General features: G+C 62.2%; 2 protein-coding genes across 2 annotated transcripts; one reads left to right on the forward strand and one right to left on the reverse strand.

Moving 5' to 3' along the window:
* The first annotated feature begins 2,166 nt into the window (after positions 1-2,166).
* LOC142009038 (tonsoku-like protein) lies at positions 2,167-18,595 on the forward strand. Its single transcript, XM_074986477.1, has 26 exons — positions 2,167-2,412; positions 3,190-3,285; positions 5,822-5,964; positions 6,248-6,431; positions 7,008-7,137; positions 7,374-7,545; positions 7,720-7,842; positions 8,412-8,549; positions 8,799-8,951; positions 9,247-9,372; positions 10,121-10,319; positions 10,476-10,540; positions 10,714-10,803; positions 11,136-11,208; positions 11,343-11,506; positions 11,616-11,739; positions 11,824-12,542; positions 12,623-12,717; positions 12,997-13,153; positions 13,408-13,486; positions 14,037-14,338; positions 14,790-14,961; positions 15,475-15,647; positions 15,833-15,906; positions 16,524-16,657; positions 17,038-18,595. Exons 1-26 carry the CDS (start codon positions 2,382-2,384, stop codon positions 17,229-17,231), a joined length of 4,110 nt encoding a protein of 1,369 aa, XP_074842578.1. The 5' UTR covers positions 2,167-2,381; the 3' UTR covers positions 17,232-18,595.
* A 58-nt stretch (positions 18,596-18,653) lies between these two features.
* LOC142008387 (vacuolar protein sorting-associated protein 28 homolog) lies at positions 18,654-20,664 on the reverse strand. The gene is made up of 4 exons (XM_074985570.1): positions 20,472-20,664; positions 20,197-20,250; positions 19,243-19,334; positions 18,654-18,837 (listed from the first exon to the last, which is right to left on the reverse strand). The coding sequence occupies exons 1-4, from the start codon at positions 20,553-20,555 to the stop codon at positions 18,720-18,722; spliced, it is 348 nt and encodes a 115-aa protein (XP_074841671.1). The 5' UTR covers positions 20,556-20,664; the 3' UTR covers positions 18,654-18,719.
* Between the last annotated feature and the right edge of the window lie 5,412 nt (positions 20,665-26,076).

The raw sequence follows: 26,076 nt of genomic DNA on the forward strand, positions 1-26,076 counted from the left end.
GGAAGCTATTTTGGAATCAGGGAAAACGGAGGGGTACAGTTTATTTCCACAATCTTGAGAACGGTAGCTCTGGTAGTGTTTAACTCCATGATAGGTTAAAAGCAATTCAGCTGCGCATATGCGTTGTTCTTCAGCATTGTTACTCTTTACGGAGACTTTATTGCTAGCATTAAACCACACCTGTCCTTGTACTTTGATTTTGTGACCCTTTGTTTCTGCGTGATGCTTGACGGCTTTTACAGAATCAAACTTAACTGTGAATTGAACATCACAAATAGAACAATATCCTGAGTCTTCACTTGCCTTTATAAGCCAATTCTGATACTCTGGGAGTTGCAGCCACTCATTTTTAAAAGTGCACAGCCTTCGAATTCTTTTTTTTTCCGGGTTCTGTCATTTCGCCCTTGCATTTGTACGACTGCAGCACAGTTTAGCCACCAGATAAGATTGTTGACTGTGGACATCAGTTGCTTCTCTCTGCTTTTGTTGACGCACTAAAAAAGTTACCCAGAGAGTCGATTAAACATATTGTTGTGAAGGACCATCCCCCCACGCTTTACGGAAAAAGGGTTATGAACACACCTATGAATAACTCAGACATGTTTTGAACAAAAAATGACTTGTGACCTATCATTTTTAATGTTATAACCCCCTGGACCTGTAAAATCTATTTATGTACACGTATAATTTTTATAGTTAAAGTTATGAGTAACGTCCGTTAATTAGGGTGGGGAGATAGCTCAGGGGTTTGAGCATTGGCCTGCTAAACCCAGGGGTGTGAGCTCAAGCCTTGAGGAGGCCATTGAGGGATTGGGGCAAATTGATGCCAGGGCAGGGGACTGGATGAGATGACCTCCAGAGGTCCCTTCCAGCTCTAGGGGGTGTGTGTACATATTTGTATAACAAATATTCATCTCCATGAAGATTGCAATAGGAGGTGCAGCAGCCCTAATGTGAGAGTATGGCCTCAGAGAGGATAGCAGTGCTTAGTCACTTAATGGCAATCAATCCACCTCTGAGGAACTTGACTGTGAGCATACATTCCAGCAGACAGGCAACAACTTGTTAATTGTGTGATTAATGGTGATTATTTTTTAAAATCATGACATGAATTTAATTGCTCAACAGCAGAAGTATAAATCTAAGGTTCATTGAAAAGCTGCTGAAATTTAGAATTTCAGTCATCTGTGCATTGACAAAGTGAGATTACAAGATCTATGGCTCTATGAAGTGCTTTAATTGAGGGGTATCATGAAACAACCTTCTGACTTGGGGTGTGACGGGCCATTATCACTGGCACCATTGCAGTACAGGTTGTTCCTCTCTAACCCAGAATCTCTCCTCCAGCAACATCTGTAATCCGGCACCATTTGAGTTACCCAGATAACCACTTATCACGGGCGTGCCCAAGTTTCCCGGGGTCCCATGAAGTTTGTCGACAGCCCCCAGTGCTGTCCACTCAGCAGGGGTAGCCTGGTGATGCCCGGTCAGCAGCAGCAGCAGCAGCAGCAGCAGCAGCAACATTGTTGGTGACGTGCGAGACAATAATCCCCTCCTGTGGTCCCGCAAGTTCTCTCCTCCCGCACCGGTGGGGGCCTGAGGGTGCCGCACCAGGGAGGCTGGACCCGACCATAAGGTTTAGGGTCAGAAAGGGGCCCCACAGCTAAAACCGGGGCTGGGGGCGTGGCCTTAACCGCACCTCAGCGGCTCGCGCCCGGGCTGGGGGCGTGGCCTTAACCGCACCTCAGCGGCTCGCGCCCGGGCTGGGGGCGTGGCCCGCCCCGCCGCACCTCAGCGCCCCTCTGGTAACCAAGACGGTCTCCCGGGAGACGGCCGTTTTGCCAATGTCACCGGCGCTCCCTGGTCAAGGCGGCGGTTCTCAGCCCCTCCCTCGGGCCCAGATCCCCGCCTCAGCTACCGGCCGAGGTTAGCACCGCACCGACCTGGCTGCGGGAACCGGACCGGACTGCGATGTCCAGTCAGCCGAGACGACCGGACCGGACCGACCCAGCTCGCGTTGGCCCAACCCTGCCGCTCGCAGGACTACTAGTCCCAGAATGCAACGCAGCCCAGGCCCTAGGTTGAGCGAAAGGCCCGAGCCGGGAATCTTTGCGCGGCATGCTGGGAACTGTAGTTGCTGGCCGCATTGCATGCTGGGAGACACGCCCCGTCGATGGAATTCCTTCGCAGCCTATCAGAATAGGGGATTTAACCAGCTCTGGGGCGGATTTAAGGGACTCCATTTGTGATTGGCTCTGTTGTTTGTGATCCGTGTGAAAGGTAGCCAATGGGAGTACAGAAATGGGAATGGCGTCCAATGGGATCGGCGCGTGGGCGGGCTCGGTTCGAACCGGCGCGGCGGGACGGGAGCTGGCGGCGGAATGAGCGCGGAGCGGAGCCGGGAGATCCGCCGTGAGGGCCGGGCGCGGGGGGCCGCGGGGCAGGGAGCTTAAGGCAGGCGGATCGGAGGGGTGGTGGGCAGGGCAGTGGGGTGTGGGGTGATGGGGGGTGAGAGGGGGCGGGGCGGGGTGTGGGGTGATGGGGGGTGAGAGGGGGCGGGGCAGGGCAGTGGGGTGTGGGGTGATGGGAGGTGAGAGGGGGCGGGGCAATGATGGGGGGCGGGGCAGAGCAGTGGGGTGTGGGGTGATGGGGGGATCGAAGGGGGTGCACCGTGATGGGGGAGCAGAGGGGGCCGGGTGATGGGGGGAGTCAGAGGCAGGGGGGTGATAGGTTGGCAAGGGCAGAGGGGGTGCGGGATTTGAAGGCGATATTGCAGTTGTGTGTGGCAGGGAGGCAGGAGGGTGTCAGAGAGGGTGGAGGTGGGTGGGGCTGAGGGTGTGTGGGTCAACATGTGGGGCCAGAGAGAGGGTCATTTATAGGTGGGATCGTTGAGCTGGGCTCCCAGACGGGTCTGGGCAGTGTGGGGTGAGGGGGTTTGGACTACCCTGCGACAGTCCTGTCCATCTGTCTGGGACTCAGCTCCTGTCTCCCCCAGGGAGCATGCAGCCAGGCTGGGGGTCAGATTCCATGGTGGTGGAGGTAATTGGAAATCCTGCGTGTTGTGATTTGTTGCCCTGAGCTGGGCACGTAGTTAGAGGGCCGATGACTCTGCGCCAGAGGGGTTTGATGCTGACAGGCTGTGGGAGCTTGACCGGGTTCTGATGTTCTTCTCTCCCCCCGGCCCCCCAGTGCTCCAGAAAGCAAAGGACAAGGCCCGGAGGAGTGGCAGCCTGAAGGAGGAAGCTGCCATTTGCAACCAGCTTGGGGAGATCTTGGCCAGACGTGGTGAGTGGGTCCCAGGGCCTGGCTCTCAATGGCAAAGGGTGGCTAGCTGACTGCTGTCTGGCTCTCGTGGCCAGGGCTGACGCTGGGAGAGATGGGTCCGGGAGAGCCGTTCTGAGGAAGGTTTGGAGGCCCTGCTTTTGGGGCCACTGTTCGAAAGTTGGTCACTGGGCAATGCTCTCGGCTGTCTTTGTCGGTGCTGGTCTGGCTGTGTTTGTGACGGCTGGGCTGGGGAGGGCTCCTGGCCGTGGGAGCAGGCCTGGAATGGCTCTTGTTTGCAGGGATGGTACATCCATGGGCTGGGACCAGCCCCCGGGAGATTGTGTCTGCCACACAGCTGACCTTCCCCCAGCAGGGAGCCGATTCAGTGCGATGATCCTGGCCTGTGACCTGAGCCCTGCTCTTGAAGAAGAACGCCCCATGCCTGAAACTCCCTGCCATTGTGACATCTAGCTCTCTCCTTAACCTGAATCTTGTTTGGCCTCCGTCCCCACAGCTCCCTGCAATGGTTAGAAACCTTCTCCTTTGTGCCAGCCAACTTTACTCAAGACTCTCTGTTCTCAGGCCAGCATTGTCCCTTGCATTCCCTGCTTTGGCCCCAGCCTGGGCCTGACCTCCTTGGTGTATCACCGGAGACTCGGGGGACACCCTCACAGCCTTCTCTTTGCGAGCTAGGCCAGCCAAGTTCTTCCAGTCACCTCTGCCTTCCTCAACAACCTGAGTGGCTCTTCTCTGCCTTTCTCTGGGGTGAAGTCCCCCTTTGTGCTCAGGAAATGGTACTTCGTGTTCCAGACCAGCTGTCACCAGTCATGGACGTGGTCCTCTCTCTGCTGGAGAGACTGTGCCTTTGCCTGCTGTGTGGCTGCATTGCATAGGTGGCTTTAGTCACCCTATAACCAGCCAAAGCATCCAGGTTTCTCTCACCTTCCTTCACTTCAGCTGATGAGCCTCCGGCTATCGGTAGCCCTTCACTCCAAGCACCTTGTCCTTTGTCGTACTGAGCAGCGCCTCGTTTCTGCTGCAGGCTTTGAGATCCCCCCGATCGTCCTGCCTACCATGCCGATCCTCCTCCGGAGCGAGCGCCCTTCCTGACTTGTGTCTGCAGCAAAGCCCATCAGTGCACTCCTGCTGTTCCTGCCTTGGGCATTAATAGATATCGTACAACTGGGCTCGTGTCGGATCTCTGAGGAGCTGTGCCAGGAGCATCCCTGCCCTCTGCCAGTTTACCTTTCGGCACAGCCTGTTGCCTGCACCCCCTGAAGCCTGTTCTCTCCCCCTGTACGCTCCTGGGCTGATCCCAGAGTGCTCCAGTTTGGCTAACGTTGCATGTAGCTAATTTTGTCTGATGCTCTGCTGCCATCCAAGTGTGCTAGAGCCACTGTATTTCCTGTAGCTAGAAAATCAGAGGCCGTCAGCTACAACATGGGAGATGAGTATCACAGAGGGAGCCATGTTAGTCTGTAACTTCGAGAACAACAAGCAGTCCTGAGGCACCTTATAGATTAGCAGAGATTTTGGAGCATGAGCTTTTGGAGGCAATGAACCGCTTTGTCAGAGCATGTCTAGGAATGAGTACAGCAGAAAGGGATCGAGGGGTTACAGTGGACCACAAGCTAAATATGAGTCAACAGTGTGATGCTGTTGCAAAAAAAGCAAACATGATTCTAGGATGCATTAACAGGTGTGTTGTGAACAAGACACGAGAAGTCATTCTCCCGCTCTACTCTGCGCTGGTTAGGCCTCAGCTGGAGTATTGTGTCCAGTTCTGGGTACCGCAGTTCAGGAAGGATGTGGAGAAACTAGAGAGGGTCCAGAAAAGAGCGACAAGAATGATTAAAGGTCTAGAGAATGTGACCTATGAAGAAAGGCTGAAAGAATTGGGCTTGTTGAGTTTGGGAAATAGAAGACTGAGGGGGGACATGATAGCGGTTTTCAGGTATCTAAAAGGGTGTCATAAGGAGGAAGGAGAAAACTTGTTCTTCTTGGCCTCTGAGGATAGAACAAGAGGCAATGGACTTAAACTGCAGCAAGGGAGGTTTAGGTTGGACATTAGGAAGAAGTTCCTCACTGTCAGGGTGGTCAAACACTGGAATAAATTGCCAAGGGAGGTTGTGGAATCTCTGTCGCTGGAGATATTTAAGAACAGGTTAGATAGATGTCTATCAGGGATGGTCTAGACAGTACTTGGTCCTGCCATTGGGGCAGGGGGCTGGACTCGATGGCCTCTCAAGGTCCCTTCCAGTCCTAGTGTTCTCTGATTCTATGTGATGCAGCAGGTCTTTGCCCACGAAAGCCTTTGCTGCAAAATACGTTAGTCTATAAGGTGCCACGGGACTTGTTGTTGTTAACATAGGAGATGTGCTCTTGAGTCCCCGGTGCATGTCAGCTCTGAGCCCCAAGAGGGGTTACGCCCCGGGCTTGTTACTCTGGCTGCTCTTGTAGCTGATGGAGTGGGTGTGCCTCATCCCAGGGACCCCTGCTGTGCCTTGGGAAGCCAGCTGGCTCGCTCGTCACCCCAGTGTTTCTCTGCTCCCGGCAGGGCGGTACCGAGAGGCGCTGGTGGAGCACCAGGAGGAGCTGCGCCTCCTGGAGAGCGTGGAGGATGTTATCGGCTGTGCCGTGGCCCACCGGAAGATTGGGGAGCGCCCGGCTGAGCTGGAGAACTATGAAGCTGCTTTGAAGGTAATGGGGGAGAGGGGGATAATCAGCTGCAGGGATTGGGGCTCCCCAGGAGCTGGGCTGAGAGCTACTTTCCCAGTATTCAGCCCTGCCAAAGGCCACGGGGTGAGAGGGGCAGCAAGCCAGAGCAGGGGCGACAGAATGGCTGGAGGGGTTTAAAAGGGAACACTAGGGCACATAGTGGTAACCCCTGAGCTGTCAACCTTGCAGGGCCCAATTCAAAGCCAGCCCAGATCCATGGGGCTTGGGGGGTCTCATGCGCCCTCTTGTTCTCCTGCTCCATCAGCACCAGCGCCAGCATCTGGAGCTGGCCTGCGCTGTGTCCGACCACACTGAGCAGCAGAGGGCTTGGGCCACCATTGGCCGCACCTACATGTTCGTGGCAGAGAGCGGCCAGGCCGGGGAGGCGCTCTGGGAGGCGGAGCAGGCCTTCATGAAGAGCCTGGCCATCTTGGAGGAGCAGCTGGAAGGTGAGAGCCAGGCTGGGAGCTGTGGGACACGGAGCTAGGGAGGGGAGCCATCAGCTTGGGATGTGGTGCGCCCTGGGGAGGGTCACCAGTCGGCCTCTGCCTTGGCTGTCTGACCAGACGGTCTAAGTCCCCACCTTTTACCCCTTGTCCTTGCCCCAGAGCCTGCATCTGGGATGTCCCTGATCCCTGAGCTCCATCCCCTCCCCAAGCCGGAACTCCCTGGCCTGGCCAGGAAGGGGCAGGCTCTCAGGCTTTCATCCGGGCTTCCCATCTACTCGTGCTGGCTTGTAAGGCCCAGTTAGGCTCGCCGCCGGGATTGTGGGATATGCAGGGGCACTCAGGGACCTCCAGCCTTTTCTGACCTCTCGGTTCCACAGCAGGGCAGCCAGGACCGTGCCCGAGACTGTTCCGTAGGGACCTCCCAGCACTCCCACCCCATCCCTTGGGAGACAATTTGCTCAGCTCATTCGGCCAGCTGGAGGGTGAGGGGTCCAGGACCTGTCCAGCCCCTCTCTGGCCCTGGAGCTTCTGCCTTGTGGAGCCGGCTGGGTGATGGGCTGGCTCTGGCTGTCCCAGGGAAGGTGCCGCAGCGGGAGCTGAGTGAGATGAGGGCCCGGCTTTACCTCAACCTGGGCTTGGTGTACGACAGCATGAAGGACCAGGCCAGGTGCAGCCAGTACATCAAGAAGAGCATCTTCATCTCCGAGTAAGGCCCTGGCCCCTCCCTGGGAGGGGCGGGTGGTGGTGCTGATAGGCCGAAGGCCCCTCTGAAGAGCTCCTGTGTTTCCCTGGGGTTCACCCTCTGCTGGTGGCTGCAGCCGTTTGGCTCAGGAAACCGGCTGGTGCTGTGGCTGGGGGGTGTCAGGTGGGGGCACAGGGCCCAGGGGTTTCCTGAGGACGTGAATGGGCGGGCGACCCTGCGGGTGACCCGTCTCCCTCTAGGCAGACTCACCTCTATGAAGACCTGTACCGGGCCTACTTCAATCTGGGCCACATCCACCTGCGGGAGGGGCAGCACTCCAAGGCCATGCGCTGCCTGGAGCGGGCACGCGACTGCGCCCACACCATGAAGGAGAAGTGCATGGAGAGTGAGTGCTGTGCCGGCATCGCCCAGGTGAGGGCAGCGGGGAGCCCGTACTTGGCCCCCAAGCTCTTCCCCCTGGGGCCTGACCACCCAGCATGGCCAGCAAGGGGACAGCCCCCTCCCCCCCCGCCAGGCCAGCACCCTTTGGTAGTTGGACCTCTCTGCCCCTCCGCTTGCTGACCCTGCTGCCCTGGGGCCTTGCAGGTGCTCCTCAGCCTGGGGGACTTTGTGGCCGCCAGGCGCTCGCTGAAGAAGGCCTACGTGCTGGGCTCCCAGCAGCCCCAGCAGCGCGAGAGCATCCGCAGGAACCTGCGTTACGCTGAGGGGGCTCGGGTTGGGGCTCCCTGCGACACGGCGCGGGGGGGGCTGAGGGGACCCAGTGGCCTGTGCAGCTGGCCGGGAGGAGGTTGGGTGTCACTCCCCAGGGCTCAGCCCAGGCTGACTGGGGCTGGGAGCTCTCCACCTCTGGCTCTCAGTGCAGCCCCTCCCCTTCACAGCCCTGTGTGGCTTGTGGCTCCTGGGGCGGTGCCCGCCCCCCCCACCCCCGTGTCACAGGCACGCCCAGGGAAAGGTGCCGCGGCTTCTCGGGTGCAGGGCCGCGCTTGCACAGGCCACTCCTGACAGGGCTTCTGGCACGTCCCCGACGTAGCCCCAGTGGCACCACAGGGCGGTGCTTTGACACTGACCCCGCACCAGCCCAGGGGGGCAGCGAAGGGGGCTCGGCAGGTGCTCACTGTCCCAGAGGCCTGCAGGCTGGGTTGGGTGAGGGGGACCTTGGTCCCCACATACCCCTTCACCTGTGGCTCCCCTACCTGCCCTGAGCCTCTAGGGGGAAGAACCCAGCCCACCCCCGGTGCGTGCCACTCACACTGCTGGCCTCTCCCCCAGCCATGAAGGTCAGCCATCTGCAGGAGGCTCTGGAGGAGGCAGTGCCCGGCGACTTGCAGACAGCCCTGGGCCTGTGTGAGCAGCTGGGGGACCTGTTCTCCAAGCATGGGGACTATCGCCGGGCGGTGGAGTTCTACCAGAGGCAGGTGGGTGAGGGCTGCCCCTGCTCTCGGCCTGTGGGCTGGGGGAGGACCAGGCTGCCTCGAGGCTGGGCTCCGTGCATGGTAAGGGGCTGGTTCCGCTTCCTCCTAGCCGCCGAAGTGCTGCCAAGCTCTGGCCCGAGGGCAGGGGCACCCGCTCAGATTCCTGCAGGCAGCAGGGATGGGGCTGGGCGAGCCCTGCGGGGGCGGGCGGCCACCCCGGGCACAGCATGCTGTGGACGGTGTCTCTGGCAGCTGCGCTACGCCGAGTCCCTGCAGAAGCCTGAGCAGGAGCTGGCTGTGATCCACGTCTCTCTGGCTACCACCTTTGCGGACCTGAGGGAGCCCGGCCGGGCGGTCCAGCACTACCAGACGGAGCTGGCGCTGCGGCGAGGAAACCCACTGGAGGTGAGGGGGCGGCCTGGGCTCTGCCTTCTGCCCGCCGGTCTCACCCTGCAGGGCCTGGGGACCCCGTGCTGGGCTTGGCCGTGCTCTGGGGAGTTGCGGGAGGGGAGCTCAGCTAGCAAGCAGGGCCTGGCTGGGCCCCACAGCTCGGGAGCAGGGAAGGAGGGTGGGGCAGGCGTAAGAGTCAGGATGGCAAAGGACTTGCTCTTTGTCACTTACCCCGTGCCCCTGGGTGGGCTCCCTGCCAGTGGAGCTGGACTGGTGGGGGGAAGCTAATCCCATTGTCTGTGTGCCCCAGGAGGGGAAGACCTGGCTGAACATCGCCCTGGCCAGGGAGGAGGCTGGCGAAGGCTACGAGGCCCTGGAGCCCTGCTTTCAGAGCGCGCTCCGGTGCGCGGAGCAGGCTGGGGAGCCCAGGCTGCAGGTGAGGGGACGGGCCCAAAGCTGCTGCCCAATGGGGATGCCAGTGCTCGCCTGCAGCACCCCCTTCAGGCTGGGCAGCTGGCAGTGCCCCTCCCGGGGTCCCCCTAGCCTGCGATAACTGAGACTGGCACCCAGGAGTCCTCCCAGCCCCCCGCCCTACGCACAACACCTCCCTGCTAGGGCCTGTGGCCGAAAGTGCTGGTTTCTGGCCCCCTCCCGCTTCCAGGCTCTGCTCCTTGTTGGCACATGCCCGGGAGGGACCGTGCTGCTCACCTGCCGGGGAGCCCAGCTCCTCACTCCGCCCAGGATTCCAGGCTGCACCCGGCTCCTCCTGCGCCAGCACAGCAGAAAGGCAGGGGAAGGGCGTGGGGTGCCGGGGCTCGGAGCTGAAAGGCGCCCAGGGCAGCTGCGGTGCTGGGGCTGGACTCGAGAGTGCCTAGCCAGCGTCCTCCCCTCACTCGTAGCCTGTCTGCTGGGCCAGGCTGGGGGGCCTGGCAGCTGCTCCAGTGGTCAGTGCTGGGAGCTGCTCCTTCTGGGCTAGGCAGGGGCTGGGGGACCTGGGAGCTGCTCCAATGGTCAGTGCCCTGGCCTTGCTCCCTGCAGGGCCCCTTCAGGCCTGGGCGGGGGGCCTGGGGACTGCCTTAAAGGCCAGCGCCCCCAGCTGACAAGGCCTGGGCTAGCAGCCCTGGGAGCGCCCAACCCCATCTGCGGCTGGGCAGGGTGATCAGCCCATCCTTTCACCCCCCCAGCGGCAAATCCTACAGCACCTTCACCCCCTGCAGCAGAAGTGGGGGCGCCCTGAGGCCCCCGACACGCTGGCCAGGCTTCAGGGCCTGTGCCGCTCGCAGAGCTGGAGCAGCGCCGGGGACAGCTGGGGGGAGGACGGGGAGAAGGAGGAGGAGAGCAGCGAGCCCCTGGAGGAGAGCGACCTGGAGCTGTCTGAGAGCGGTGAGTGGGCCGGCTGGGGGGGACGGGGAGGGAGCCGGAGCCGAGTCCCGGCCGGGTGAGGCTGTAGCCCTGCGCGTCTGCCTGGCGCGGGCCCCCCTTTGGCAGGGTGGGGGCTGTATTGGAGCCGGGTGCCTCACTCAGGCCTGTGCGTTCCAGACGGGGAGGAAGATGACCTGGACGGCTACAGCAAGAGCGTGCCTGGCCGCCGCAGGATCGCCAAGGTGAGGCTGGGCCTGGGCGCAGCGTCCTCGCCCCGTGGGGCCGTCGCTCCAGCTCCTGCCCTGGCGAGGCCGGATCCCAGGGCGCTGCGCGGGGCGGGGGGCCGAGGGGGTGGCTCTGATCTGGGGCCCCCGGGCAGTGCTGACCCCGCCTCCGCCCTCCCTGTGCCCTGCAGTGGAACCGGCGCAACGACCGGGGTGAGACCCCGCTGCACCGCGCCTGCATCGACGGGAACCTGCGCCGGGTCCATTTCTTCCTGGAGCAGGTGGGAGCCGCTCCTCGTTCCCGGGCAGGGCGCCCTGGGGTACCTTCCGTCGGCCCGTGGGGGCAGCTGGGCGGCTGGCTGGGGTCGCGGCGTCCCTCTGCTCTGGCCCTCACAGCCCCCAGCAGGGGACGCGTTCAGCAAGTGTGTCCTGCCTGCAGGGCGCGTGGGAGTGAGCCAGGTAGGCGCTGGGCACTGGGGCCGCTTCCCGGCCTGGCCCGCAGGGAGGGCAGCTGGAGGGGGAGATCCTGCGGGAGTTGGCATGAAGCCCAGCAGGGCACCTGGCCCCCACGTAACCCTCATGCCTGTTCATGTCTCTTTCCTCCTGGGGGCAGGGCCACCCCCTGAACCCGCGGGATTACTGCGGCTGGACCCCGCTGCACGAGGCCTGTAACCACGGGCACCTGGGTGAGTGGTGAGGAGGGTGGGAGGGTGTCGGTGTGGGGGGCGGATGACGGCAGGGGCTGGAACGGGTGATGGGGGCCGGCTGGAGGGGGCCCTGGTGCTGCCACCCAGCAGTAACTGCTGGCTCCTGTGCCCAGAGATCGTGCGGCTGCTGCTGGAGCGTGGTGCCTCCATCGATGACCCCGGGGGCCCAGGCTGCGAGGGGATCACCCCCCTGCACGACGCTCTCAACTGCGGCCACTTCGACGTGGCCGAGCTGCTGCTCCAGAGGGGCGCGTCGGCGGTGCTGAGGAACGCCAAGGTGGGGGAGCAGCGGCCTGTGGGCGGGCGCTGGGCTCGGCACCCCTGCACAGCTGTGGGGTTTCTGGGGGCGGCCCTGAGGCTCAGCCCCTCCATCTTATCCGCCGCAGGGCCTGAGCCCTCTGGGCACACTCCGGGAGTGGGTGAGGATGTACGGCCGGGACCTGGACCAGGAGACGCGCCAGCGCTGCCGAGCCATGGAGCAGCTGCTCAAGGAGGCGGTGGTGGGGCGAGGTGAGGCCGGGTGGGAGTGGTGCTGTGGGGGGCCATCTCTTGGGGGCTGGGCCCAACTCACGGGGTTCCCTGTCTCCCGCCCAGCAGCAGAGGTGGCTCAGCCCCCACAGGATGTGCCGCAGAGCCAGCTGTTTGATGCGGAGCTCTCTGAGCCGCTGACACCCCCCCACTCAGCTGTGGCCCCCCAGCCCCAGAGTGGGGGCCCCTCCACGAAGGCGACTGCGCCCTGCAGGATCCTGACCCAGTGTGGCGGGCAGGGGCCAGAGTGCTGGGCCAAGCTGGACGAGTGCATGACCCCGCTGCGGCCCGTCAAGAAGAGGCAGCGGCTCCTGAGCCTGAGGGCGCCGGGGGAGGAGAGCCGGGTGCCGGGGTTCCTCGGGCGGGCAGAGCCTGGGCTGCCCCCCGCTGGCACCGGGCAGGCCAAGTACGAAGCAGCCATCCGTGGCGTGGGCAGTGCCCAGTCCTGCCAGGCCTCTGCCAGGCCGGCCCTGATCCCAGCCGAGGAGTACGTGGGGGATGACTGGCTGGAGGATGACCTGGGGGCGAGCCGGGAGCCCCGCAAGAGGAGCCACCGGCGCCCGGGGGAGTCGGGCTCGGACTCAGGGGGCACCAGTGGGTCTGAGAGCGACGGCGCAGCCCCCTTCCCAGCTGCTCTGCCCCAGAAGAGGAGGGCCCGGCAAAGCCGCCTCACCCAGATAGTGGACAGGACGTCGCTGGGTCGGTCCCGCGGGCGCCAGGCCCTGGTGGCTCCGGAGCCAGCCGCTGGTCTGAGGCCCGTAGACGGCAGTGGAGAGGCCCCACAGGTGAGGTGCTGGGGGTGCACAACAGCAAGGGAGTCCCCTGGGCTGTCTCTTGGGTCTTGACTCCCCTCTCCTGTTCCCAGGCCCCACTGCTGGCTGCAGCCCCGACTCGGCCACCCCCCATCCGAGTGCGGGTCCGGGTCCAAGACAACGTCTTCCTCATCCCCGTGCCCCACAGGTGAGAGCCGCCTCGCATCCTTCCTCCCAGCGTGGCCCAGAGCCCGGGAGTCCTGCCCCCCCAGCCGGGTCTGGGGCAACATTAGCAGCACCCTTGGAGGGGTCCAGCTCCCAGGCAGCGCCAGGGGGTCAGGGACTTGGGGTAACAGGGCCATTCCCCTCTGCCACTGGGGGGGCTGCCCTGTTCCTGCCCCACCCTGGGAGGGCGGGCTGGGGGCCTGGTTCTGGTGGGGCACTCTGGCTCAGCCCTGCCCTTCCCTTCCCTTCCCTTCCCTTGCAGTGGCCTCGAGAGATGCCCGGTGGCGTGGCTGGCAGAGCAGGCGGCGCAGCGCCACTACCAGGCCTGTGGCCTGCTGCCCCAGCTCACCCTCAAGAAGGAAGGGGCACTGCTGGCTCCCCAGGATCTCATCGTGGACGTCCTGCAAAGCAACGAGGAGGTGAGGGGCACCCGAGCCAGGATTGGCGCTTCCAGGGCTGAGCCCACCAGGTCCCCCTGTAGGCCGCTGAAGGGTCATGGTGGGGCCCATCACTGTGGACTCTGCACCAACCGGCAGGGCCCAGATGACTGGGAGCTCGGAGGTCTGGCTTCACCCCTCACTGGCGATGCCCTTCCCCTTGTGTTTGAGCCTGCCAGTGCTGCCCAGCCAGCCGGCCTTCCTTCCTACCCATAGGGCTCTCGTCTGCCTTGCAGGTGTCGGCAGAGGTGCAGTCCTGGGACCTGCCCCCGCTCGCCGACCGGTATCGCAAGGCCTGTTGCAGCCTGGCCGTGGGTAAGGGGATGCCACGGACCCTGCTGCCTGCCTGCGTGTGGGAACCGTTGGATGTACAGGGTCTCGCTGGGTTTTGTAGCGCCTCAGGGCGGTCAGCCGGCTGGGGAGAGTGCCACCCGGCCCGTGGGGGGGACAGGCAGGAGGGGCTCCAGTGGGAAGGCTGGTCCAGGGGGCTTGGGCACAGCTGTGCCACCGTCTGCGTGTGTGACCTCGGGCAAGTCCCTCAGTCTCCGGGTCACTGGCCCAGCTACGGAAGGGGACAGAGGTGGAATGTGGCTTCGGGTGGACAGATTGGCACCCCCAGGGCCGTGCTACATGCCAGGGGAAGACCTGTCCAGCATCCGCTGAACGGTGCGCAATTTCAGGAGCCCCCGGTCGCGGCTGCCCCCCACGTGGTGCTGGGCAGGGGGAGGGTGTCCTCGGTCGCGGCTGCCCCCCACCCTCTCCCTGGCTGCTTGGCTCTAGCCCCGGCCAGGCAGCAGCTGGCTGGGAGCTCGTCAGTCTGGGTGCCCCACAGCGACTGGTCTTCCCTCATGGACTCCTGTTGCAGGCGAGCACCGGCTTCTGCTGAAGATGATGGAGCTGCAGGAGTCGGGCCCCTCGTTCAGCACCTGTGGCCTCTCCTTGCACCAACCCCACCTCACCCCACTCCTGCGTGCCCTCAAGCTGCACAGCTCCATCCGCCAGCTGCGGCTGGCTGGGACGGGGCTGGACGATGGCCTGGCTGCCGAGCTGCTGGCTACGCTGGGCACCATGCCCAGCCTGGCCCTCCTCGACCTGTCGGCCAACCAGCTCGGTGCTGAGGGGCTCCGCGCGCTGGCAGCAGGGCTGCCCTCCCAAGCGGTCTTCCAGGTTGGCTTGTGGGTGTGTCCAGCACCTCCCTTCCCCTCAACGGCAGGTGGGAGGGGCCCCGGCCTCCCGCCTGAACCCCGGAGACACAAGCAGGTTCGGGGACCCCCAAGCTGCCCATCCTGGCGCTCTGGGCTACGGCTCTGGCACTGCTGGTGTAAAGGGCCCTGATGAGCTCCTGCCAGGGCTGCCCTGATGGACACCAGGGGCTCCCCGGATCAGGGAGGAGTAAGCTGTGGCCGTGCTGGTGCCAAGGTGCCTGCTCCTAGGTCCTTCTGGGGAGGGGCTGGTTGAGAGGGTCCCTGTAGCATGGGGGGGGCTCTGCTGCTCCGTCCCTTCTCTGGGGCTGAGGCTGCCGCTGTGGTCCTCCCAGCGGGGGTGCAGCCCCGGCTGTCTGGTGGCACAGGGCAGAGCCCAGCAGGTTGGGGTGACTCCTCCGCCCCTGTTGTTCCAGAGCCTGGAAGAGCTGGACCTCAGCCTGAACCCCCTAGGGGACAAGAGCTGCGAGGCCCTGGCCTGCCTGGTTCGAGCCTGCCCGGTCCTGACCACGCTCCGGCTGCAGGCCTGTGGCTTCTCTGAGGCTTTTGGGCAGCACCAGCGCCTCCTGCTGGCCAACAGCCTGAAAGGTAAGTGCCCCTGCACTCCCCCAGCCCCGAGTGGGGGCACAGCAGGCGTGGCCTCATGGTACAGGTGGTGCCCTCCCTTGTGGCTCCCCTCCCCCAGCACCACGGTCTACAGGCTAGGCCCCCCTGTGACACAGAGGCACTGCCAGGAGGGCCCCATTCACTGGGACGGGGCCTACAGCTTGGGGGTGAGGATGGTTCCACTCATGGAAAGAATGCGGACCGCTGTCCTGTCCGCTCTCTGCCAGCTTCTGCCCCACAGCTCGCAGCTACCCAGGCCTGGGCTTACCTCAGTCTTGCCCCACAGCCACCACGCCCTGGGTTCCCTGCCAGGTCTGCCCCACAGCAGCCTGCTCTGCCGTTCTTTCCCAGTGCAGGCCTGTTGGGTGCCTGAGTTTCCAGTTAGGCAGCTATGGACAGGCCCTCCGCCAAGCTCCCAGCCTCCTTTATCTGCCCGGGCCAGACGGCAGCTGGCTCACTCTTAACACGCTGTCTCTCCCGCATGCCCCGGCCCAGGAGCTGTGCACCTGAAGACCCTCGCTTTGTCCCACAATGCCCTGGGCTCCAGCGGCCTGCAGCTGCTGCTCAGGAGTCTGCCCTACGCCACCCTCAGCCAGCTGGAGATTGGTTCGGTGGCGGCCCGCCTAGGCGAGCCTCTCGTGGATCCGGTGGTCAGGTGCCTGACACAGGTACGGGTGCAAGGGGGTCCTGCAGTAACCCTTCTCTGGCTGCAGGAGTTGCAGGAGCTCTGCACGTGGCAGGGGAGCCCCTTTTGTCCTGGGGCTGTGGGCCTCTCACGCAGCTGGCTCGGCCCTGACTGGCTCAGCTGTGGTGTGTGGCTTTGGGCTCAGCCCCCCACCCCGTTCCATTCCAGCAGGGATGTGCGCTCACCCACCTGGCTCTCTCTGGGAACCACCTGAATGATGAGGCTGTCGCAGAGCTGGCCAGGTAAAGGGGCAGCGCTGGGGTCCCTGGGCCAGGGGCTTTGCTGTGGGGCAGAAGGTAATGGGGTGGGTGTGTGACACCAACCTTCACCCAGCTGGGTCCTATGCGGAGTGATCTCCTGCTGGATAGGAGCCGTGGGGTGGCTGGGCCCAGCAGCCAGCCCATGGGGACATAGTAGGAAGAGAGCCTGAGTGAGAGGTAAGGTGGCCATGTTCGCCTTTAGCCCACTGGCCACCTTCTGTCCCTGCATTGTGCTTTTCTGGGCCACCAGGTGAACCCCCTCCCGTAAAAAGAGGCCGAGTGGGAAGGGAGTCTGAGCCACAAGCCCTTGGGTGGGAGGCCTGGTGAGCGGCAGGACCTGCCTACAGAACCGGGTGTACGTGGATTGGTGGTCGGGTGGAGCTGCTGGTTCTGCTACTGCACTTCACAGGCAGTACACCTGTCCAGCTGCCTCCCTTCCCCGTCGCACCTTGTGCTCCCTGGGGGTCTCGCTCCAAGGCTGCAGTGCCAGCACACCGCACATCTAACACCTAGCCCACAGGGAGTGGGTGGGCCATGGGGCAGCAGTGCATTGTGGGTGAGCCGAGAGGCATGGGGCTGTTTGACTCTCTTGGTCCCAGGTGCCTCCTGGTTTGTCCCACTTTCATCTCCCTGGATTTGTCTGCGAACCCAGAGGTTACCAGCGGGGGTTTGCAGATGCTGCTGTCAGCGCTGGGGGAGAGGCGCCAGGGGCTACAATACCTCAGCCTGGCAGGTGAGGGGGTGAAGGGCTCCAAGATCCCTGGGTGGCGGAGGGGTCCTGCTTCCCTGCACCTGGCAGGGCCGCGGGAGCATCACCCTGCCCTCGCTGGAGGGACTGAGAGGTGATCCTGAGGGGGCAGGGGCAGGCTGTGAGCCCTGGAGTTTTGCTCCTGATCCAGCAGAGCCCCCGGCCTGGCTGGCGCTGCCGAGTTGCTTCTCTCTCTGTAGTGGTGTGCAGAGCAGAGCAGAGCAGAGGAGGCAGGACTGGAGTAGCGAGGGGCTGCAGCTGATAGAAAGGGCACAAGGGGGGTCACCCAGCCTGTCCCCTCTTGGGCCGGGTCCAGGATTCTCAGTGCGCCACAGTGGCTACAACGGCCTGTTTCCTTCCCGCAGGCTGCAGGGTGCGAGGCCCATTGGACAGCACCACGTGGGCCCGGGTCTCTGCCAATGTGCGTGAGCTGCGGCTCTGCAGCCGGCAGCTGAGCGGCAGCAACCAGCGGGGCGTGGGTGAGTCCTGGCTTGGCCCCCCGGGCACCTCTCTGAGCACAGTCACGCAGCACCACAAGCTCTTCTGTAAGAGCATCTGAAGTGCCCGACCGCTCGCAGCTGGAGCACACAAGAGGCCCATCCTGCTTGGGGCTGTGGCTGCTCGCAGAGGGAACTTGGGCAGACGTGAGGAACCAGGCACGGTGCCCGGCCTGTGCCAGCGACTTTTCTGCACTCAGAACTCAGGCCTGGCCCATGGGGAGGGGCAGGACCTGGCTGCTGCTGCTGCACAACCTGTTCTTTCTGGGGGCCCAGAGCCCTGCAGCTTCCCCCCACCTGGCACCAGTGCAAGCTGAGAAGGGAGCTGCTGGTCCCGTCGTAACCAAAGGAGGCAGGGCCCCGGCTGCTGTTGTGGAACTGGGCCTGTCTGCCTCGGGCTCCGAGCACCAGAACGCTGCAGGACTCTGCCCCATGGGGGTCCCTGGGCTTTGGAACCAAGGCCTCGGCTCTGTCCCCAGGAGGCAGTGAGCTACCGGGCCTGTGCTGCTAACAGAGAGGGGTGGCAAGTCCCAGAGTGTCCCCGGAGAGCTGGCTTCCAGCCTGTGGTGTCTCACCAGCTGCAGTCACACCTGCGCAGCAGAACCCTGGGGCTGCTGGCAGGGCTGGGGGGTTGGCTCCTGGGGCAGCACTGGCCTTGGAGCAGGCTCTGAAGCCAGCGTGGGGAAATAAGCTGCCAGAGACTGAAGGCGGCCACCTGCAGAAGAGCCCTTCCCTACTGCACGTCTCCCCACACAGGTGGAGGGTGATATTTTATTTGTCCCCCATTCCCGAGCTGTACAGGTTCTAGCTCTGGCCTGCCAGTGGCCACTGGACTAGTTCAGACAGACTTATTAGCTGGCTGGTGTTTTCTTGGCCGCACAGGGTGGGCTTCTGCCTGGTGCAGGGGCCTGGGAAACCAATCAATAAAGTGCTGTATGTCTCCTCTGCTCCAGGCCGGCGTTGTGCCACCCTGCAGGCAGTGACGCAGAGACCTGGCCCTCTGCTGCTTGGGCCAGAGCTCTGTACCCTGCCAGCCTTCTCCCCCTCTGGACAGCTGTTTGACACCCCCCACCCTCATTTCCCAGGCTCCCCTGCAGCCTGGGGCATGACCTGTTGTCAGCAAGGGTGGAGCGCCCTGCCTTAGCCAGCTGCTGTGGCACCCAGAAAATCTGAGCTGATGGGCTGGTCCAGGCCCTGAGTACAGGGGCAGTGGCTGTGCCTGCTTCTCCCACCCAGCAAGAGCCACAGCACCGCAGGCTAGCCAGCATGGGGGTTTATTACCGCAGGTGTACAAGTCTCCCGCCCTGCTTGCAGGACTCACGGGGAGGGAGGAGAGGAGACAGGCTGGCTGGAGCTGGCCCAGTGTGAATGTGCCCTGCAGCAGCACAGTTCACCTTGACTCAGCCCTAACCCTGCTGCGGGAATGGCTGCAGTGCCCCACTCCCAGCCTCCTACCCCCAACAGCAGCCTAGGGGAAAGGGCCTGGAGCCTGCTGGACTGCTACAGTGGGAGGGCGCTCCTCAGGACCAGGCAGGGCGCAGGGCCCAGCCTCAGGAGTGCAGGAACCGGTTGAAGGCATTGTAGGCGAATTCCAAATCAAACAGCATCTGGCGCACTTGGGAATCGTCCAGCTCGTCAGAGGCAGACATGCCGCTCAGCGTCTGCAGCCTGCCCGGGAGAGTCAAGGCACAGTCCTGGCCCCCAGAGCAGAAAGAAGGCCCTTTGCTGGGCTGCACTTTGCGCCTGCTCTAGTACTGGAGGGACCTGGCAGGAGCCATGACTTGTCGCCCTGAGTGCTGGCCTAGAAGGAAGCTGGTAGCTCCTCTGGCCACGGTCCCACCCCGCAACCAGGCCCCTGATCAGACATGGCGAGCAGGGCTGGGGACAAGCACCTCCCACTGCAGAGGGAACAGACTGATGGAGCTGGGCCCGAAGGCACTCTGCGCTCCCCCATGCCCTCAGACTGGCAGGAGCGCCATGGGGCAAGGCAGGTCCAGGCCCTGTCCTGGAGAGCTGGGTCAGGACCCGGGCTTGCTCCTGCAGAGGGCAGGGGCCTCAGAGCACCCTACTCACCACTGGTTCACTTTCTGTCTCCCCTCGAAGTCAGGAGGTAGGTGGCTCATGCGGTTCATCGTCTCCATCAGCTGCCGCAGGTCTGGCTGGATCTGGATGCACAAAAGCATGGAGCTTCTGCTTTTCCTGCCTGGGGCCCGGCTGGGAAAGCCCCACCCCCCTTCAGGCGCTGCTGCCAGCAGTGAAGCCTCCATGCACCCCTAGCTTGTCCCCCTCTCTCTCCGAAGACCAGCCACACCGGGTCAGACCAAAATCCATCTTGCCCAGTGCCCTGTCTTCGGCCAGTGGCCAATGCCACGTGCCCCAAGGGAAGCGAACAGAACAGCTGAGCATTGAGTGGTCCATCTCCTGTCATCTAGTTCCAACTTCTGACAAACGGAGGCTAGCGCCATCATTCCTGCCCATCCTGGCTAACAGCCACCGATGGACCTCACCTCCCTGAATGGATCTAGCTCTTTTTGGAACTCTATTGATAAAGTCCTGGTCTTCACGCCATCCTCTGGCCAGGAGCTCCAGAAGTGAATGGTGCACTGCATGAGAAATACATCCTGTTTGTTCTTAACCCTGTTGCTAATTTCACTGGGTAACCCCTAGATCTCGTGTGGTGGCAACAAGTAAATACCTTTTCCTTATTTTTCCTCCACACCAGTCATGATTTTGTCGACCTCTTAGTCGTCCCCGCACCCTTCATCTATTGTTTTCTAAACTGAAAAGTCACAGACTTTTTAATCTCTCTTCAGATGGACCCGGTCCAAATCCATTGTTTTTGTTACCCTTTTCTGAAACTTTTCCACAGCCAAGGGTGTTTTTTTTTTTGTTTTTTGTTTTTGTTTTTTTGAGATGAGGCGACCACATCTGCACGCAGTATTCAAGCTGGGGGTGTACCCTGGATTTATACCAAGGCTGTAAGATACTCCCTGTCTTATCCTCTGTCCCTCTGTAAATGATTCTCACCTCATCCATGGCTCGGATCTCCAGGCGCAGCTTGTCCATCACTGTGATGAAAAGCTGGAAGAGAAAAGAGGTGCCTCAGCAATGGCCTGGAAGCTAGCAGCAGGGCACCTCACTCCAGCCCTCTTGGGAGGGTGGGGGCAAGCCAGGACAGCGGGCCCTTGACAGCCCCCTGGGGACCAGCCATGCAGCTGCACAGGCCAGGCCAGCTGCCAAAGTCCCAGAAGCACAGGATGCCGGGATTACAGTGCGCACAGCCCCTTGCCCCGGGAACGTACAGAGACGATGTCAGCAATGCAGCGGTTCAGGTTGCCCTTGTCGTCCTTGATGGTGATTGGCCGATCCTCCTTGATCCTCTCCATGGCCAGCGGGCAGTCGAGCTGCAGCAGCAGGAGGGTTACAATGAGGCTGGGCAAGCTCAGGGCAGGGTAACAAGCACCATATAACCCCCAACAAAGAGCATTTCCCAGGGAAAGCCGGGTTCCGCTCCATGAGCTAAGCTGGGGGAAGGGAGCACAGTACAGAACGTGCCCAGACGGTCTGAACATAGGGCCACCCAGCCTGGTCGCAGACAGTGACCAGTGCTGGGTGCCCCAGAGGGCATGACCAGAACACGTCACCAAAAGGTGATCCTTCTCCTGTCACCCAGTCCCAGCTTCTGACAAACAGGGGGCTAGAGGCACCACCCTCTCCACCTTGATGAACAGCCATTTGTGGCCCTGTTCTCCATGAACGTATCCAGTAGGTTTTTGAGCCTTGTTATAGTCTCAGCCTTCACATTGCCCTGTGGCAGGGAGTCCCACAGCTGGCCCTGCGTTGTGTGAAGAACTCCGTCCTTCTGTCTGTTTTAACCCCACTACCTGTTTGTTTCATGGGGTGACCCCTAGTTCTTGCATTAGGAGAAGGAAGACAGAACACCACTTCCTTATCGACTTTGTCCAACCAGTTGGGATGTTCTGGACATTAGCCGCCTCTTTTCCAAGCTGAGAAATCCCACTCTTACTACTCTCCCCACACCATACCCCAGCCATTCCATACCCCTAATTGGTTTTCTGCCCTTTTCTGTACCTTTCCCAATTCCAATACATCTTTTTAGAGATGTGGTGACCTTGAATACTGCTGCAGGTGTGACGTGGAAGTACACGGGATTTATACGAAGGTAATATGATTACGACAAGGTGGAAGTGCCTTTGGTCCAGGGGAGGGAGGGAGAGAGAGAAAGAGTGTGTGTGTGTGCACGCGCGCGTGTGCACACTCACCCCCCCAAGCCCAGGGGCCCCCTCTCTAAGCCAGGTGACCGCGAGAGTGTAATTCACCTTTGGTGGGTTCTCCAGCACCGATAGTTTTTAAATCTAGGCGGGCTGTATTTCTCATGGGACAGGTCTGCTCTGGGAGTGAGCTGGGGGCAGGGCTCTGGGCAGAGGGACACAGGGGAACAGCCTGGGTGACCACACTGGTTCCTCCAGGCTTGGAATAAACAAATCTATGCAGTCTCTCCCCCCAGCATCTAAGTCAGTCAGGCACAGTAGGGCTATGTCTACACAAGCCCCTTCCTTTCAGAAGGGACATGGTAATGAGCGAGTTGGGAAGATGCTAAGGAGGCGCTGCCATGAATATGCAGTGCCTCTGTGATGTAGTGGGAGATACCTGTGTGTACACGTGGGGCTCCTGCTGAGGGTAACCTGGCGACCAGGTGACACCCCTGGGCTGCAGACAAAGGAGGAGGTGGAGCCTGAGGGGTTTGAACTGGAACTGGGTGTTGGAAGCAGTTAGTCGGGGCTGGGAGAGAGAGAGACAAAGGAGGGGGCAAGACCCCGGCTCCGGGGGCCCCTCGGGGCCTCCTCTCCCCAGCATGGCTTGGACTGGCTGTCTCTGCCGGCTGCACTGACTCCTCTGTACGACGCTGGGCCCTGTTGCCTAATAAACCTGTTGTTCTCCTGCCTGCGGATGGGGTGCAGAGGATGGAGACCCCGAACCCCCTCACAGCCTCATTAGCATAATGGTGGCTGCATGTAATTTGAAAGTGTTGCTTTCAAATCGCGCACCGCCCATGTAGACAGGGGCCTTTCGAAAGGACCCCCCGGACTTCGAAAGCCCCTTCTTCCTATTTGGTTTTAGGAAGAAGGGTTTTTCAAAGTCCGGGGGCGGAGGAGTGTCCTTTCAAAAAGCCCCCGTCTAGAGAGGTAGCGCACAATTCAAAAGCTGTGCTTTCCAATTGTGTGGGGCCACTATTATGCTAATGAGGCACTGCATATTCACAGTGGTGCCTCATTAGCATATTCCCAACTCGCCCCAAAAGGAGGGGACTAGTGTCGATGCGGCCTGCATGTAGAACTCAGCAGCAACACAGCCCCCCCCCCGCCCCCACTGTTCTAGGAGCCCCCCGAGATTCCTGTCCCAGAGTCCCCAAAAGCTGTACTGCTGGAGGCTGAACTCATCCGGAACTTGCGGCAAAATTCATCGATGGAGCCAATTTCGGATCCCTGTACCTGTTTGAAGGCAGCTTTGTACTGGACCAGGAGCCGGGAGCAGGCTGCGGTGTACCTGGGGCAGTGCATGGAGTAAGAACAGCTGGAGTGGCTCATGCCAAGCAGGAGGGGAACACGGAGGTCGAGGATGTACAAGCAGGTCCCCAGGGGAAAGGAGAACACTGTAACAGCCCCCACGGCAGGGGAGGCTCCCCAGGGTCTCTGACTGGAGACCCTCTGCATGGAGCAATGTTGCCTGGCCCCCAGGGGAAGTGGGCAGGGCCTGAGGGGGGACTAAGGGGCTGTTTTGATGCTTCTCTGAGCCCCCTCCCCAGTGTGTCCGCAATTCCCTGGGGAGGGGAGGTCACTCTGCTCCACTCGGTAACGACGCATCCTGCAGGAGATGCTCCTGCTGCTGCATCCGCTTGGCTCCCCTGGGAGAGACCAGGCTGGAAACAAAACCCAGCTGGGGACTCACTCGTTGGGAGAGACACAGTCCTTGATATAGGCTTTCTCCAGAGCCTGCATCGTCTTCACCACCGCAAACAGCTCAGCCATGTTATCGTACCTGAAACCCAAGCGCAGAAGCCCGTGAAGGCGCATAGCCTGTGACCCCCACCGCTATACACGCGCCCGCGTCCCTGGGAACAGCACAGGGGCTCTCATGCTCCACAGCCCAGCAGGAGCACTCCCTTTTTGTGGAGAAGACCCTTCCGCCTATTGCATCTTTCTCAGCCGCAGGCTGCCCTGGCCAATGGCAGAGGCGGAGCAGAAGGGCTCTTGGGTCCTTCCTAGCTTGGCGCGGGGACAGAGCATCAGAACGCAGAGCTCCCTGCACCATCAGCCCCAGCATCTCCCGAGCAAGGACCTCACTGCAGACAACAGCTTGAAGTCCCAGCACTCCCAAGCCCCACAGAACTGTGTACCACATGGGAACCCATTCGGCTGGGGATGGACTCACTTTTCTCGCTCCCGTGCATTTTTATACAGCTTCACCTCCTGCAAGGAGAGCAGATACACAGCCTGTCAGGTACCCGCACAGTGTGTGGTCAGCTGCACAAATGGACAGGCTGGAAGCAGGTGGGGACGGAGCTGACAGATACGGACCTCCTGCATCCTCACCACAGGGTAGAGGAGACAGGGACCAGAGAAACCCACACTGAGATGGAGGTAAGGAGCTGGGAATCACCTCAAGAGCTGGGGTCCCCTGAATGCTCCAGCACTGAGGGCTGTGAAACCGTTTGCAGAGCCAAACCCGACGTACGCTGGAAGGTCATTCTGCCTCCTGTGCCAGAGACAGGACGAGGAGGGGAACGTGACCAGCGTTACTCACCTCGTACAGTTCTGGCTTATTCCCTGGGGCTGAAAAAGAGGAAATCCATGAACAGACCTAGCACTTATAGCTAGGGGCCTACCAGTGACGCCCACAATGCAAAACCTTCCTGGTAACCCGGTGTTAGGAAGGACCACGTCCACAGCTCCTTAGCCTACTAGCTACAGGGATACTGCTAGCACCCAGGACCTCTACAGCCTGCTCCGCTCTTCCATCCCGCCCCTCCTGCTGATCACCGCCCCTTGCTCCAGGCCAGAGAACCCAGCACAGTTCACAAGGGAGAATCAGATTCTGAGCTCGAAGGGTCCTTGAGAAGTTGAGTCCAGCCCCTGCACTGGAGCAGGGCCAAGTAAACAGAGCCCATCCCTTCCAGGCATCTGTCCAGCCTGTTCTTAACAACTTCCACTGATGGGGATCCACAACCTCCCTGGGGCACCTGCTCCACAGCTTAACTGCCCTCAGTGTGGGAAAGCTGTTCTTTATCTCAGGGGGTCTCAAACTTCATTGCTGTACAATCCACTTCTGCCAAGAAAAAGTAATGCACAGACACATGCCTCAGCCAAAACCCAGGCCCTGCCACCAGGGGTGCGAGTAAGGGAAACAAAAGACCAGCCCCATTGCCCGAAGAAAGGAGAGGCTGAGGACCCAGGCTGCAGCCCCAGGAGGGGCCTGGAACCTGAGCCCCACTGCACAGGGCTGAAGCCCTTTGTCTGGCCTCGATCTCAGCAAGTCTAAGCCAACCCAGGGAAACTCATTAAAATGAGGTCCCAACCCAATTTGGGAACTGCTGTGCTATCCTAACCCCTGTTGATGCAGACTGAGCCATTGCTTCGTAACCTGCCTCTGTGGCCGTGATACCCACCCTCCCATGAGCCCAGTGTCCCACCACTCTGCTGCCCCTAGCCCCGCTAGCCTGACCCCTGGGGACTTTGAGGGCGGGCAGTCCCCTGAGGGGAGCTGGAGCCCGCGGTGTCACTGGGTCTCTGGCCAGGGGCGGGGTGGGCCTGGGTCACAGCCCTGCTCATGGCCAGCAGGCAGGGCTCTGTCAGGTGTCGACCGGGCCAGTCTGTGTCTCAGCCCAGGCCATGGGGTGGTGCTGTGGGGCCCCTTGCTCCCCACGGCGGCAGGGCCAGCAGGACTCACCTCCTGGGCCAGGCGCAGCAGGGATCCCGTGGAACATTGTGGTGGGCTGGGGCACTGCTGCCTGGGGGACCTCTGCGAGGGAGGGAGAGAGGCGTTAGTGTGGCCTGGTGGCCCGGCCCCTGCACCCGACGCGATCCCCGGACCCAAACAGCCCGGGGCCCCACACTCCCCACCGCCCCCTAGTGACAAACACCCCCCAGCCCTGCGCTCCCCACCGCCCCCTAGACACAAACACCCCCCGGCCCTGCACTCCCCACCGCCCCCCAGCCAAACACACACACACAACCCCCCCGGCCCTGCGCTCCCCACCGCCCCCTAGCCAAACACACACACACACACAACCCCCCCCGGCCCTGCGCTCCCCACCGCCCCCTAGTGACAAACGCCCCCCGGCCCTGCGCTCCCCACCGCCCCCTAGTCACAAACGCCCCCCGGCCCTGAGCTCCCCACCGCCCCCCAGTCACAAACGCCCCCCGGCCCGGCGTTCCCCACCGCCCCCCAGCCACAAACACCCCCCCCGGCCCCGCGCTCCTCACCGCCCCCCAGCCACAAACACCCCCCCCCGGCCCCGCGCTCACCACCGCCCCCCAGTCACAAACACCCCCCCGCCCTGCACTCCCCACCGCCCCCCAGCCGCAAACACCCCCCCCCGGCCCCGCGCTTGCCACCGCCCCCCAGCCGCAAACACCCCCCCCGGCCCCGCGCTCGCCACCGCCCCCCAGTCACAAACACCCCCCCGCCCTGCGCTCCCCACCGCCCCCCAGCCACAAACGCCCCCCCCCGGCCCCGCGCTCGCCACCGCTCCCCAGTCACAAACACCCCCCCGCCCTGCGCTCCCCACCGCCCCCCAGTCGCAAACACCCCCCCCTGCCCTGCGCTCCTCACCGCCCCCCAGCCACAAACACCCCCCCCGCCCTGCGCTCCCCACCGCCCCCCAGC

The sequence above is a fragment of the Carettochelys insculpta genome, chromosome 2 (genome assembly GCF_033958435.1).
Source record: "Carettochelys insculpta isolate YL-2023 chromosome 2, ASM3395843v1, whole genome shotgun sequence".
Lineage (NCBI taxonomy): Eukaryota > Metazoa > Chordata > Testudines > Carettochelyidae > Carettochelys > Carettochelys insculpta.